Source organism: Littorina saxatilis, linkage group LG2 (genome assembly GCF_037325665.1).
Source record: "Littorina saxatilis isolate snail1 linkage group LG2, US_GU_Lsax_2.0, whole genome shotgun sequence".
NCBI lineage: Eukaryota > Metazoa > Mollusca > Gastropoda > Littorinimorpha > Littorinidae > Littorina > Littorina saxatilis.
Window position 1 is genome coordinate 89,385,998 of NC_090246.1, and position 16,619 is coordinate 89,402,616.

At 42.6% G+C, this 16,619-nt stretch overlaps 1 protein-coding gene across 3 annotated transcripts in view; it reads right to left on the minus strand.

Annotated features, from left to right (window-relative positions):
- Positions 1-16,619, minus strand: part of LOC138960090 (calcium-activated potassium channel slowpoke-like) — a 74,093-nt gene that overhangs the window by 42,639 nt on the left and 14,835 nt on the right. For all 3 annotated transcript variants that reach the window (XM_070331830.1, XM_070331827.1, XM_070331828.1), the window contains exons 5-13: positions 14,176-14,327; positions 13,187-13,357; positions 5,351-5,442; positions 4,719-4,829; positions 4,100-4,205; positions 3,370-3,522; positions 2,467-2,622; positions 2,056-2,168; positions 1,624-1,782 (exon numbers count right to left, since the gene is read on the minus strand). In XM_070331830.1, coding sequence (XP_070187931.1) covers positions 1,624-1,782; positions 2,056-2,168; positions 2,467-2,622; positions 3,370-3,522; positions 4,100-4,205; positions 4,719-4,829; positions 5,351-5,442; positions 13,187-13,357; positions 14,176-14,327 — 1,213 coding nt within the window. The remainder of the gene's footprint in view (positions 1-1,623; positions 1,783-2,055; positions 2,169-2,466; positions 2,623-3,369; positions 3,523-4,099; positions 4,206-4,718; positions 4,830-5,350; positions 5,443-13,186; positions 13,358-14,175; positions 14,328-16,619) is intronic.

Here is a 16,619-nt window from a genome sequence, read left to right on the forward strand (position 1 = left end):
AAATAGGCAACTGTCAACCGGCTTGGAGCAATCAGAATTGCGACCCTTGTAAGCTCTTCTCTATAAAAAGCACATAAAACCTCCCCAAGTTTCGTCTGCTTGTAGAGACACATCGCTTCGCTAAACATCGATAAAATAGCAAATCAAACTACTGTAAATTGGAAAGTACTGACAAAGTCCGGATCAAATGAAAGCATAATCGGACAATGACCACTTTGTGAAAAAAACAATAGGACATATGTCCTCTTGCATGAAAAATGTATAGGACATTTGAAAAAAATATCCGTGTATGTCCGATGTCCGACGTGGATGTGAGCCCCTGATGAAACACCCCTCCCTTTCTGGCAGAACTTGAGGGCCTGGCAGAAAACTATTTTCTCCTAATTTATTAATCTGCATTTCACCATGCCTATCTTGCCCATTCTTGAACCCATATCTCATGCCACATGTCATAATAATCAGAAAAAAATACTTCCTTTCAACCATCTCCCTACACAGCAATAACAAAAACAAATAGCCAAAGCAACAAGCAAATAACAAGGCAATGAGATCACTATAACAGTGGTGCCTACAAAGCAACAAGCAAATAACAAGGCAATGAGATCACTATAACAGTGGTGCCTACAAAGCAACAAGCAAATAACAAGGCAATGAGATCACTATAACAGTGGTACCTGCAAAGCAACAAGCAAATAACAAGGCAATGAGATCACCATAACAGTGGTACCTGCAAAGCAACAAGCAAATAACAAGGCAATGAGATCACTATAACAGTGGTGCCTACAAAGCAACAAGCAAATAACAAGGCAATGAGATCACTATAACAGTGGTACCTGCAAAGCAACAAGCAAATAACAAGGCAATGAGATCACCATAACAGTGGTACCTGCAAAGCAACAAGCAAATAACAAGGCAATGAGATCACTATAACAGTGGTACCTGCAAAGCAACAAGCAAATAACAAGGCAATGAGATCACTATAACAGTGGTGCCTACAAAGCAACAAGCAAATAACAAGGCAATGAGATCACTATAACAGTGGTGCCTACAAAGCAACAAGCAAATAACAAGGCAATGAGATCACTATAACAGTGGTGCCTACAAAGCAACAAGCAAATAACAAGGCAATGAGATCACTATAACAGTGGTGCCTACAAAGCAACAAGCAAATAACAAGGCAATGAGATCACTATAACAGTGGTGCCTGCAATACGAGGCTCCTCTTATGAAAGGACACCTCCATCACAGTCAATCACAGCTGTACTCCATTGGTCTACAAACTCTACCACAGTGACCCTGTCCAGAAAGAACATCTGCAATGAAGGGACATTGTTGGCTGTTCCCAAAGGTGTTCTCTCTTCACAGGTACCTGCAATGTGTGGTCCCTCTGATGAGAGGACACCTCCCTTAAAAGGACACCTTTGGTTATCCCTTTGTCTATTAACTTTACTGAAATATACCTGTCATGACAGGACACCTGCAATGTAGGGACACTTTTGGCTGGTCCCAAGGGTGTCCTTTCATCACAGGTACCACTTAACTACTATATATCACCAACATGCAAGTGAACTCCCAACCTTGGGTAATAACATATTCTGTATTTTGACTAAAACAATCCATTACCTTTTAACCTCTTCCGCTGATTCAGCAATAAAGAAACCCTGTGTAGCATTTTCAATGCGAACTTTGAGTCCGGGGTTGATGGCCAGAGTGCTTTCCCTTGTGTCCTCCTGCCGTACCTCAATGGCCGCTAGTAACAGCTTGAGCTTGGAGAAACACAGCCTGCACACATGCAGCTTATGTGAACACATCTAAGATATATTTGAATTTCCACGGAAATGTCCCTTTGTTCCCACAGGCACGCACATGCACGTAATCACACATGAAGCAATGTGGATGCACACACACATAGACATCACCCTCTGCCCCCTATAAACAGACTGACAGACACACACACACTCACACTCACAGACATACACTCACACACCCACTCACACACACATATGTTCAGCTACCTTCAGAAAAGGACAGGTCACACACACACATAACACTCACTCAGCTGCCTCAGGGAAGGTGAGGCCATTGAAGGCACTGGACAGGTACTCTGTGTACATCTCCATGGCCGTGCCTCGCATGTAGTCCGTCTGCCACTGCGGCATGTCAGGTGTCTGCAAGAAGAGAACAGTGTGTGAACGTTGGAGAGATGTGATCTGTGTCTGTGTTTAAACGAAGAAAGTAAGCACTTCCACCCACCATATCAGTTAACAGGTTGATACCAAACACCGTCCTTATTTAATGACCCATAGCACAAGCACACACACGCATGCACACTTGCCCACACCAATACACACACACACATACACTGCGACCCCCCCCCACACACACACACTGCACAGGCACTCACACACACGTACACACACACACCAACATACCCCCACCCACCCACACACCACTGTTATCACTTACAGGCTTGTAGGACCTCATGGTGAAGAGATTTGCCATGAGTGTGGAAAACCCGGGCGCCAGACAGCTCTGTGCGATAAAACCCAGCTTGAGTTCCGCCACACACACTGCGTCGTCCCCTCGCTTCCAGTCCCAGCTGGGGATGTTCAACAGGTAGGCCTATGAAACACGGACACAGGTTGTTAGCATGACTATGACCTTCTCCTTGCTGTAATTTGATGTAGAGGCCTAGCAACTGATTAAAGCATTACAAGTTCATTAAACCAGGACACCATCAAATATTCAAGAAGAGATGATACAGTCAAACCGGAGCCTGGCAACCACTTCTCAATAAAGACCCATTACGACCACCCCAAAAGATTCCCAATGAGTTGTTATCTATATAGTTCACCTTTCCATTGCGACCACCCCAAAAGATTCCCAATGAATTGTTAACTATATAGTTCACCTTTCCATTGCGACCACCCCAAAAGATTCCCAATGAGTTGTTATCTATATAGTTCACCTTTCCATTACGACCACCCCAAAAGATTCCCAATGAGTTGTTATCTATATAGTTCACCTTTCCATTACGACCACCCCAAAAGATTCCCAATGAGTTGTTATCTATATAGTTCACCTTTCCATTGCGACCACCCCAAAAGATTCCCAATGAGTTGTTATCTATATAGTTCACCTTTCCATTACGACCACCCCAAAAGATTCCCAATGAGTTGTTATCTATATAGTTCACCTTTCCATTGCGACCACCCCAAAAGATTCCCAATGAGTTGTTATCTATATAGTTCACCTTTCCATTGTGACCACCTGTCTGTCACAACCACGTTTGGTCGGTCCCTCTGTTTTTTAGTTTTGACAGGTTCTACTGTATCAGGAGTGAGAGCGAAGTGTGTTCATTCCCCTGACCTTGTTATGGTACTGCAGCAGCTGCACGATGACCTTGATGTCGGAGAAGGAGTTTTTGACGGAGATGACTCGCATGATGTTGGCAGCATCCTCCTGATCGGGATCCTGGCAGTACTTGTTGGCCAGCACAAGGCACGCGTCCGCATGGCGAATCTGAACACAGCATTCACATCTGTATAAACAATGTGCACAAATAACTTTGTCATGGTGTTTATCTGACTACAACATTCATATCAGAACAACATGGGTGAAACCTAGGGAAAATAAATTGACTGAAAATTATAAGGCAGTGGTCCAGGGACCGCGCAGGCACTTGCAGGGTACAGGGCAGTGCCCCGTCCTACCAAAACAAACTTTTGGCATTCTAAAGGTGATTTTGCGGCCTCTCCTGGGTTCTGAATGCCAAATAAGTGGCATTATGCCAGTCAAAAAACCCAATAGACTGTGATCAGAGCATTGTTTTTCACTCTTAAAATTTTCACAGAATAGCCGGTGTCAATTTATTGTGGCCAGGAGAATCAAATCTTTTTCACATCTTATGACTCCAGTATGAGACCGTCTTTTTAAAACGATGCATAAGAACAACATTTCTTCCAATACTTGTTACAAAACTGTTTTACGCCACTATTCCAATTTACAAATACCAACAGTTGACCTATACTTTTGACTGAAGTTTCTATTCTGTTTTTCTTTTTCAGATCTGGAAAATTGTAAACAATAAAACACCTACCCGAACCCTTTCCAGGTCATTGGCATCCATGACGGATCCCTGGAAATATTCGACCTGTGTGAAGTGTCTCTTTAGCAACCCCTCTAACTCAAGGTCAGGCAGACCTCTGCACAACAGAAAATGAATCAGTCAGTTGAGACAAGAAACACCCCACAGATTGTTGCAGAAAAGACAAGAAACACACAGTTCACATTTCTGCGCATAAGCCAGGTAAAATGTAGACAAGGCTTGGTATTCAATTTCTTTGTCATCCTCAGTCACTCAAAAGCAATGCATGTTCCTAAAACATTCAGAAAAAGCATTACAGGTATAGTTTTAACAATAATAGCATTTACATCCAAATGTTAACAAAGAACATTCTGGAGGAAGTAAACCCAGTCATTGCTGAAATTTTTTTTGTATGCACATTCAAGACAGCCAAAGGGCTTCCCTAATAGAGCCTGAGGTTGACTTAATTTCTTTTGACCAAAAATTCAGTGGCAATTCTTTGTGTAGTGAGCTTCATGAGGTAGACTTCATGCAGTCGACTTCACCCAATTACTTACTATCAGGCTTAACAGAGACAATGGCACAACCCCACATTTCATAGTTTGAAACAATTAATTGTGTCTTGACTTACTTGTGAAGGAAGACGATCTCCACGTCCACATCCTCCCTGTCTTTGTGCAAGAAGTCCTTCAGGAAGTTCAGCACAGACTCATACGTTATGTGACCACACACTACCACATGTCTGAAATTAAGCAAATGAAACAAATGAAACACACACACACACATATCCATGTATATGTTCAGCTGCCTTCAAAAGAGGAGAGGTCAATGATAGCACTGGATTAGTATTCAACGTCATGGTTGTAATCCCCCCCTCCCCTAATCCTAATCCTAACTGCCTGCACCCCCCCCCCCCCCCCACACCCTTTCACAATCAAATTAAAGGTTCCTAGGTGACAAACTGTATCAGTCATGGATGTAGTAGAGGAAAGCTTACCTATTCTCTTGCCAAGGCCATTCTTGTATGCAAAGAAAGAACATAAATCCTCCTTCTTTCATCTAATTTTACTTTTATCCAGGGCTTCCAATCTGTTGTCAGAAAAGCTCTGCAAACATCTATTCTCTTCATCTCTTTCATCCTTATAGTCTTGTACTATACACATGTAGTACTATGGGGAAGGAACAAGGTTCAACAAAAAGTAAGGTCTTAAAAGCGAGGGGGGGGGGGGGGAGGTCTTAAAAGGGGGGTTCCAATGTAGTTACCTTTTGCCTCTCTCTTTCTTGTATGAGCCACCATATTTCTGCCGCCTGCCCAGGATCTCTGCAATTTCGGGGATGCAGCTTGTGAAAGAGACCTACACAAACAAGGACATTTTATCATCAATAGGTACATTCACTGTTTATCACAATCTACTCTGCAATCAACCATTACATTGTCATTGCAATTTGTTTTCTTCCTTGTGTTCATGGTTGTCAAAACCACTAAAAATCAAGCAATGAATGTAAATGTATTAGCTTGACGGGCGCTGTGGCGTGGTGGTAAGACGTCGGCCTCCAAAGCGGAAGGTCGAGGGTTCGAATCCCGGCCGCGGCCGCCTGGTGGGTTAAGTGTGGAGATTTTTCCGATCTCCCAGGTCAACTTATGTGCAGACCTGCTAGTGGCTTATCCCCCTTCGTGTGTACACGCAAGCACAAGACCAAGTACGCACGAAAAAGATCCTGTAATCCATGTCAGAGTTCGGTGGGTTATAGAAACACGAAAATACCCAGCATGCTTCCTCCGAAAGCGGCGTATGGCTGCCTAAATGGCGGGGTAAAAACGGTCATACACGTAAAATTCCACTCGTGCAAAAACACGAGTGTACGTGGGAGTTTCAGCCCACGAACGCAGAAGAAGAAGAAGAAGAAGTATTAGCTTACCTGATCTCTTTTGTGGACCCCTGACTAACCTCTGCATATATATTACTTCCACCAACTCTACCTCAGCTTAATCAGTAAATACCATCCTTAATTAACGCTATGAAAATATCCTGTATCCATAAACAACCATCCCTGAGTAGGCGGGAAGGGGAGGGTGTATGTCACCGGTCACTTCCTGCGCATGCGCAGGGGACCAGTAGGGGAGGTAACTACTACGGACCATGCCCTGGGGCATTGAGTTTTGTTTAGTGTGGTTACCTCCCCCTTTTTCCAGGGTCAGTACTTCAATGTCTAAGCATCAAACTGAAGTTAATTGCCCTATATCCTATGACATGATTTTGTGCTGTTCAGGCAAGCATCAAGTATGAACAGTTGATGTAAAAAAAACTCGTGGGTAAGAGCAAAGCTGATTGCCAGCTGTGCAACCACAATGTTTTCTTGAAGGCAGGCACCTCCAGAGAGATGATTGCCTCACCAAATCCTCGCCGTGAGAAGTTCCTAAGAAACAAGCTTAGCTAGCTTTACTTGCCCAAACCTAAAGCCATCTCATTGCTAAGAAATGGAGGACTGGTCAAAAAACAAGAATTGTAGGTTATGGGAACGTTTAATTATTGACAGAACGTTTAAATAACCTACAATTCTTTTTATTTTTTTATTCAGAATTTTGGAACGTTGGCAGTCTATCTGTCTTTGGATTTGGGGGAATGGTCATGAATCCCGTGCTGGAAATAGCATCATCTAACTTGGCAACAAGCAGAGGCCAAGACTTAATTCATGTGTTGCATGGTCATGAAGTCCCGTGCTGGAAATAGCATCATCTAACTTGGCAACAAGCAGAGGCCAAGACTTAATTCATGTGTTGCATGGTCATGAAGTCCCGTGCTGGAAATAGCATCATCTAACTTGGCAACAAGCAGAGGCCAAGACTTAATTCATGTGTTGCATGGTCATGAAGTCCCGTGCTGGAAATAGCATAATCTAACTTGGCAACAAGCAGAGGCCAAGACTTAATTCATGTGTTGCATGGTCATGAAGTCCCGTGCTGGAAATAGCATCATCTAACTTGGCAACAAGCAGAGGCCAAGACTTAATTCATGTGTTGCATGGTCATGAAGTCCCGTGCTGGAAATAGCATCATCTAACTTGGCAACAAGCAGAGGCCAAGACTTAATTCATGTGTTGCATGGTCAAGTGTTGCATGCAGGTCAATGCGTGCATGCATGTGTTCCTGAGAGGGTCCAGGCCCCTTATTTACAATTCAGCCAGACGTCAGTGACCAGACTGACCACAAGCCACCCCGGTTCACATAAGTTCACTGACAATCTGGGGATAATTTGGGTGATGAAGACCTGTGAAGGAATGCCCTCCCCCTCCTTCATTATTGATTCTCCATCAGATTTCTGTGCCAGCACTATTCTCCAGTGGCTTGTCTTCCGCCTTTCTTCCATGGTGCAAGAAGAGTGCGAGAAGCTGCCCTCCTCTGAGGTAAGTAGACATATTGATGTTGAGAGGCAGCAGATGGGGAGGGATAGTGGAGGGGAGGGGGGGAAAGAATGGTGTCGAGAGAGGGAGGCAAATATGCCAAGAGAAACAGAGGCAGATTGGGAGGCAAAGCGTGATGGTGAGAAGAAGTGCACAGGACAGCTCATATATGTATATCTGACAGAGAGGGTGTGTGGGGATGGGGGTGGGTGGGGAGGAGAGGCAGACACAGAGAAAGACAGAGTGACAGACAAATATGAGACAAAGACTAAGAGATAGAGACAAAAAGAGAGAGAGAGAGAGAGAGAGAGAGAGAGAGAGAGAGAGAGAGAGAGAGAGAGAGAGAGAGAGAGAGAGAGAGAGAGAGAGAGAGAGAGAGAGAGAGAGAGAGAGATCAAATCAAATCAAATCAAATCAAATTTTTTCGAGGGTTGTGGCATAAGCAATACAACGAGCTTTTTTTCAACCAGCCCTCGCCCAGAGAGGGGACTAATCTAATCACATATTTACACGGATATTAACGTAGAAAAAAAGGTAGAGAAAAACAACAACATATGAATATTTACACATTACATATTATACACAAATATAAAGCGTCGTATATGTAACGTAGTGAAAACAATGCTGAATACACATGCATGAGTAAATGTGTTATTAAAGCTTTGAGTGTTTTTGTGTGGATATAATGAACACTGATGCTTTGGACAAATGAAAATATAACCAAACGAAGTCTTCCATCACTGTGATTTTTGAGAGAGAGAGAGAGAGAGAGAGAGAGAGAGAGAGAGAGAGAGAGAGAGAGAGAGAGAGAGAGAGAGAGAGAGAGAGAGAGAGAGAGAGAGAGAGAGAGAGAGAGAGAGAGAGAGAAAGAACAACTACAGAAAGACTGAGAGAGAGTGGGAGAGAGAGGGACAGACAGACAGACCAACAGACAAATGAGAAAGACGGTGAACAGTAAAAGCAGAGAGAGACAAAGAGAGACAGAGGGGGGAGGAGCGGTGGTGTCAGCGAGTGGATGAGTTTGACTGGCCTATAGGTCTGAAGCAGTATAACTGTCAGTCATCTCTGCCCTGTGATTTGCACGCCTGACGTCACACAGTCACTTACTCACTACTCATCTCTCCTTATCTCCTGTTGCCACCTTCATCCTCCAACCACCAGCCTGTACCAAGGCCAAACACTCACACAGGTCTGCTTTTACCATCCCACACAAAAAACCTTTTCCCATCCCACACAAATAACACATCTCTCTGGCCCAAGCATTAGGAGGTTTATTCCTCCTCTTTTCCCATCACACACAAACAACACATATCTCTGGCCCAAGCATTAGGAGGTTTATTCCTCCTCAGTTTCCATCCCACACAAATAACACATCTCTCTGGCCCAAGCATTAGGAGGTTTATTCCTACTCTTTCCAATCCCACACAAATAACACATCTCTGGCCCAAGCAGGTTTATTCCTCCTCTTTTCCATCACACACAAACAACACATCTCTCTGGCCCAAGCATTAGGAGGTTTATTCCTCCTCTTTTCCATCACACACAAACAACACATCTCTCTGGCCCAAGCATTAGGAGGTTTATTCCTCCTCTTTTCCCATCACACACAAATAACACATCTCTCTGGCCCAAGCATTAGGAGGTTTATTCCTCCTCTTTTCCCATCACACACAAACAACACATCTCTCTGGCCCAAGCATTAGGAGGTTTATTCATCCTCTTTTCCCATCACACACAAATAACACATCTCTCTGGCCCAAACATTAGGAGGTTTATTCCTCCTCTTTTCCATCACACACAAACAACACATCTCTCTGGCCCAAGCATTAGGAGGTTTATTCCTCCTCTTTTCCCATCACACACAAACAACACATCTCTCTGGACTAATCGAGGAGGTTAATTTATTCCTCCTCTTTTCCATCCCACACTTAAATGACACATCTCTCCGGGCCAAGCATTAGGAGGTTTATTCTATTCCTCTTCTAATTTTCTGTGAGCTCTAAGGAATCATCTCTTTGCCCAGATGGTATTTTCAAATGTGAGCCAAAGTAACAATAGAGACACATGGAATGGCTCTACAAGGGTAAAAGCTAGGGCATGAAAACTCAAGAATTAATCCTTATAGAGAAATATAGTTTCTCAGTATTAACATACAGCGGACCCCCCTCCGCATCTAACGCTGGAAGCGTGTGAAATTACAAAGATCTCGCTTCAAAACTGTTACCAAAAAAAGAAAAACCATGATTCTAATTTTTTTTCTCCAGGACTCAACCCCTCTGTGACCTTAGACTTGATGAGGGTCAAGCAAACTCAGGTCATGTCTATATATAGAGATCATCAAACACTAAACAGTTCAGGTTTGCATCTAGCTGGTTAATGAGAAAGGACAAAGAGTAAAGAAACCAAGATGTATCACTTAAAGGCACAGTAAGCCTCCCGTAAACCATCACAGAGCTCCCCGAGCGTCTACATACAGTACAAGCATACTTCCATTTGAACGCTCACCGAACGGGAACATCCTGGCTGCTTTCTGTCGAGCGTGAGAAATTTTCAAAGAATTTATTTTCGTGGACTTGCTCCTCTACAACAATGGCGCCTCGTTTTGGTGCTGGACGGCTGTTATGAATATTCAATACCGGAAATCACGCCCGGACAGTAAGCCTCCCGTAAACCATCACAGATACTGTCAGGCTTTTACACACAGTACAAACACCCTTCCATTTGAACGCTCACCAAACGGGAACATCCTAGGTGCCCTACGTAAAGAGCGAGCAATTTTTAAAGAATTAATTTTGCAGATTGTCTCGAACACTTTTTGGACCCATCCTGAACTCAGGTCAAAAATGAGTTACTTCCCTTCGGGTCTCATTCTATCGATGTAAACTGGCCATAACCGTGGATCGATGATTATCAGAATGTTTTTAGACCGTGGTGCGTTTTTGCGCTAGAACTAACTTTTTAAATCTAAATAATAAATTGACAGCTTGTTACACAAACATTCTTTAATCATAAAAGAATTCTTTTTTCATCAAGACAAGATCAGTACAATTCGAAGTTGTGAAAGTTTGAAAAAAGAAAAGCCCGAAAGCAGGGTCACACAAGGGTCGTAGCAGACGACGGTTTATGCATATCGCCGTTCCTTTCAACAGTCAAAAGCCATCGCTAGAGTTCTTGTGAACCACAGCCGTTTGTTTCGTGCATAAAAACGTGCTATTGTAGATAAGCTCACATCGAGTCGCATTCAAATGACTAACCGACGACTACATTGTGAAAAAGGGAAACTGGATCACACGGGTTCACGATGGCTCAGGGGTAAGATAAACCACGCAAAATTAATTCTTTAAAAATTGTTCGCTCTTTACGGAGGGCACCTAGGATGTTCTCAATCGGTGAGTGTTTAAATGAAAGGGTGTTTGTACTGTGTGTAAAAGCCTGACCGTATCTGTGATGGTTTACGGGAGGCTTACTGTGCCTTTAACCCTGTTGAACAAGATAAACTATCTCACATCAAAAGCGAAAGAAAGTTCAACTGGACGTCACAATGATAGTAATGGCTACACATTAAATTTCTGTCACTTCTTTAAGTTCTTATGCATGTCTCTCAAGAAAATGACAAAGATTTCCCTGAATGAAGTCTGTCTCAGTGACTATTGGTCATATCGGCAGGGGAAAATTACTTGTGAGGTTATCACCATGTTATGCCTGTGTATTTAATTAAATGAGTAACAGGGTTGCATCAAGTCCGGTTATTTTTGTTTTTCAAATTAACGGACAAGTACTTGCATTTATCAGAACAAGATTTCTCCATCGCACTTGCGGACACATACATACGCAAGCCAGTTTAATCAATACAGTTCCAGGGTTTTGAACTCAGGTGTGAACTCTGGAATAATAGAAGTGAAAACAGCACCAGACAAAAAGAAAACACAGAACAGCAAGCGAAAGAAAACAATACAAGTTGACATTTTGACAATAGAGAAATGAAGTCACAATAGTTTTATTCTGTGTCCAGGATACGGCCACTGTTTGTTTACTTGGTTTCCTCACAACCACTGTTTATGAATTCCAGTCCAGACACTGAACACAATAGCACAGCTAGTGTTTCAGAAATGCATGGAAGTCTGGCAATATTGTGCCAATGGAACAGTGCTCTATGGGTGTATCAATATTGCACCATACTATCAATATTACATACCGTATTTGACGGATTACAAGACGCACAGTTTTATAAGCAGCACTCCCGACTTTTAAAAAAAAATTGGAACGAACCACGTTTAGGCCGCGTCACTATATTAGCCGCCGTCGAAAAAAATATAATCAGATCGTGTCAATCAATCACAAAACAACCAGGCAAACGAAAGCACGGTATTTGGCGAAATCGGCTCCGAGAATAAACAAGTGAAACAAAGAAGAAAAGTGAAAAAGTTTGAAGAAAAATATCACACACACAATTTGTAACCAACACACACATGTAGTCCCGCCCAGAATAAGCTTTTTTTGGATGATTTACGACTTTTGCGCACATTTCGAGCAGACGCAAACACAACATGGCGGTTCTCGCTCCTCCAACTATAGCGAGACACAAAAAAACGAAATCTCGTGCGCGCGAGATCCTGATACATCCGGTGTTTCTTTGTACGCTATCTTGTCACGACGACTTGTTGACAAACGAAGATTCGCGAAAGAAAGAGAAAAGCGCTGAGTCTTGAGTAGAGAGCTAATAAAGTACCGGTAATCGCTAATAGAGCGAAATGAAAATCCGTGGTGACTTCCATTAGGTGAATGCTATTCAGGTTTAGGTAACGTTTTAGCCGCATCTTTTTATAAGCCGCAATGCGATTTTTTTTGAAAAAAAGTCGCGGCTTGTAGTCTGTCAAATACGGTAAGTGTATTATTGTGGCTAATTGCGTCTGTTGCCCTTCACGAGTGTGTGTGTGTGTGTGTGTGTGTGTGTGTGTGTGTGTGTGTGTGTGTGTGTGTGTGTGTGTGTGTGTGTGTGTGTGTGTGTGTGTGTGTGTGTGTGTGTGTGTGTGTGTGTGTGTGTGTGTGTGTGTGTGTGTGTGTGTGTGTGTGTGCATGTGCGCATGTGTCTGAGTGAGTGTATGTTATGTATGTATCTAAGTGCAAATACGTATATTTGATGCAACTAGAGAGTTTGTCAGCAATGTTGTTTGATTTTCTGAAAGCTGTTGAGTGGATTAGCTAACAAAGTTATGTATCATGTCCATACAAAAAATACAAAAAAAACTCCCCAGCTTTTGTACAGCCTGCAACTTACATACTCATGTTTATTCTGTTGCCCAGAATGTCTATTTGTTTGTTACACATTTTGCTCTCAGTACCACTCCAGCCTATGAGGGTGCAAACGAACAAAACAAACACAAACCAAAGAGAACAATTCAAAAGTGTCCCCAGAACCAGGACATGGAAGAACAAAAGCTGAATGAAACTGACATTTTGCTGGGGAAAAAACCGCATAAATATATATATGCAAACAAAGATGAATACTGAAACGATGCTTTGGAATGAATGCACACAGACGTACACTCTTTTGTAGTCTCGGCCAGCCACCTAAATATGAGTTTTATTTAGTCTGCCTCTGCGGTCACATTTGTCAAAGAAAGGAAATCCAATGATCAATCAATACATAAGTGGTTGCATGTGATTCCTTTGAGGCAGAATAATGACAGAACTCACAATGCTGATGAGTATGAAGAGGATGATGAAGGTCCTCCCAAGGACAGTGGTAGCATAGATGTCTCCATATCCTACGGTTGACATGGTAACCATGAGGAAATACAAACACTCCCAGTACGTCAGCTTCTGCGGGTTGGAGAAGTTGAAGAACGGGTCTCCCGAGTTTTCGATCTGCAAGACATTTCCTTCATTTGTAAACAAAGCATGCATGAATATAATTAAATTGAAACTCAATGGCTGAAACTACAAGACAGACACTCCTAAAAGACAAACAGACAGATGGACAGACAGACATACAGACAGACATACACAGATAATGACAGACAGATTGACAAACAGAGACAGACAGACAGACAGTTAGGCAGAAAGACAGTCAGATATAATATTGTTTGACTTGTACATGAATCATGTCTATAGACAAGCAGACTATAACAAATTAATCTAATTTCCATGCAGTAAACTGATGTGGGAACAGAGCAAAGGTGACACACGTACAAACTGTACCATTCTTCCCACAGCAAGAGAATGCTGAACATGACATCACCTTGGTTAATTAAAGCAATCTGTGGTAAGAGGGTACCATGCCGTACCCAGTACCCCCTCACTTATAATGTAAATAATTAAAAAAGTTCTCCCATTCACGTTTTCTCAAGGAAATACAAAAAAGTCTGAAAATAAGCCATGGTAATACACTGTAAATCAATTTCAGGATGGATCACAACACCTGCTCTGAAATGCATCTTGGGGCTCACAAAAAAGTCTGTTTTCAGCCCAAAGTCTGAAGATTCTAATGTGTAATACCGACGTAAATTCTAACCCTCCCCACACGACCACCACCTAAACTCTTCTAAAAATCTGACCTCTTCACACACACACACACACAGAGGCTTGCATGCACATCCGCATACACATACACACATGTACACATCCTACACACCCACCGCCCCAACCCCCCTAATCCCCATTTATCACCCAAAATTAAAACTGACCAGGTGTAAGAATCCTGCAGCAGCGAGCCAGAGCGACACAAAGTAGGCCACAAGTTGCACCAGTCTGATGAGTGTACTGGTCTTCAGCACGTTCAGGTACGTCAGGATGTCTGGGATGGACATCAGCCGCAACGCTCTCAGGAATCTCAGGCCTGCAAACAGTCAAAGGGTTCAAGACATCAGAAACGGTCACTGTGTTTAGGATACATAGTGTAGAGATACAGACGTACATAAAACATTTACACACACACACACACACACACACACACACACACACACACACACACACACACACACACTTATACTATGCATGCATGAGCATGCACACACGTACACACTTTCTTTCTTTCTTTATTTGGTGTTTAACGTCGTTTTCAACCACGAAGGTTATATCGCGACGAGGGAAAGGGGGGAGATGGGATAGGGGAAAGGGGGGAGATGGGATAGAGCCACTTGTTAAGTGTTTCTTGTTCACAAAAGCACTAATCAAACAAGAAGGGCAAAGCCCATACGACTCACATGCTTGACCTTGACCTTTACCTGACCTTGACCTTCAGGGTCAAGGTCAAATAACTAAACCTAGCAATGACATCATACACTAAGAACTGCTTTACACATTTTTCCTACCAAAATACATGTGACCTTGACCCAAGGTCAAGGTCATCCAAGGTCATGCAACACAAAGCTGTTAATTCAAGACATAGGAAGTACAATGGTGCTTATTGGCTCTTTCTACCATGAGATATGGTCACTTTTAGTGGTTCACTACCTTATTTTGGTCACATTTCATAAGGGTCAAAGTGACCTTCACCTTGATCATATGTGACCAAATGTGTCTCATGATGAAAGCATAACATGTGCCCCACATAATTTTTAAGTTTGAAACAGTTATCTTCCATAGTTCAGGGTCACGGTCACTTCAAAATATGTATACAATCCAACTTTGAAGAGCTCCTGTGACCTTGACCTTGAAGCAAGGTAAACCAAACTGGTATCAAAAGATGGGGCTTACTTTGCCCTATATATCATATATAGGTGAGGTATTGAATCTCAAAAACTTCAGAGAAAATGGGAAAAATAGCTGTTTTTTAGACAACATTTATGGCCCCTGCGACCTTGACCTTGAAGCAAGGTCAAGATGCTATGTATGTTTTTTGGGGCCTTGTCATCATACACCATCTTGCCAAATTTGGTACTGATAGACTGAATAGTGTCCAAGAAATATCCAACGTTAAAGTTTTCCGGACAGACGGACGGACGGACGGACGGACGGACGGACGACTCGGGTGAGTACATAGACTCACTTTTGCTTCGCATGTGAGTCAAAAATTGCTCCAGGGGCTTGCAACGTAGTACAATATATGACCTTACTGGGAGAATGCAAGTTTCCAGTACAAAGGACTAAACATTTCTTACATACTGCTTGACTAAAATCTTTACAAACATTGACTATATTCTATACAAGAACCACTTAACAAGGGTAAAAAGTGAAGAATTTTATGGGTGAGAAAAGGAAAGTAAAAGGACTTTGGGGAGGCAGAAATAGAGAAGAAACAAGAAAAAGATCCTAATTAGGTTCACGGCATCGAGAGTGATGCGACCTTCTCTCAGAAGTTAGTAGAGAAGGCTCCCCCATCCACCACCCGGGGGACGCGCCTCTACGCCAATTAGGGGGCGCGAGGCACGTACACACACAAACACACACACACACACACACACACACACACAAGAACAAACCAAAACAAATCATGGAAACATAAACACAGCCAACCAGCCAACCCAGAGATATGCAAAAAGACAGACTGTCTCTCTCTCTTTTTCCCCCTCTTTATCAAACACATGCAGGCAGGCATTAATGGTTAAGGAAATGGATTAATAATATATTGTTTGTTGATTTAAAAAAAAAAAAAGTGCAATAAGATTGCTGGAAATTCTGCTTAATTAAACTGGTATTGTATTCATTAAAGATTGGCACATCACAACTGCCTTCCAAATCAGGCATGGGAATTGAAAAAAGTAAAAAAAGGCTGAACATTTGTAACTAATAGCAAAGTCGACATGGGGGCATTTTGGGTGAACATTTGTAACTAATAGCAAAGTCGACATGGGGGCATTTTGGGCGGAATTTTTTTTTTCTCCAAAGAACCCAACTGGTGTAATTTGGTGTCATCTTACCTCCAAGTTTGCCATTATATTCAGTTTTTAGAACCATTTGTGCCTCCCCCATTTATTTTTTCGGCGGACACTTTTGCTTTTTCGGCGGAACAAAAAAAAATGTCGGCGGAAATTTGCCTTTCGGCGGACAATTCCCATGCGCATGCCTGCAAGTGTTCGTTTCGTTCCCCTCCTCCTCCTACCCCTCCTCTCCCCACCCTTCTATCTTTCCATCACACTGTTCCAGACCAGGTTGAGCACAGGGTCTATCACATAAACATTGCAAAAAC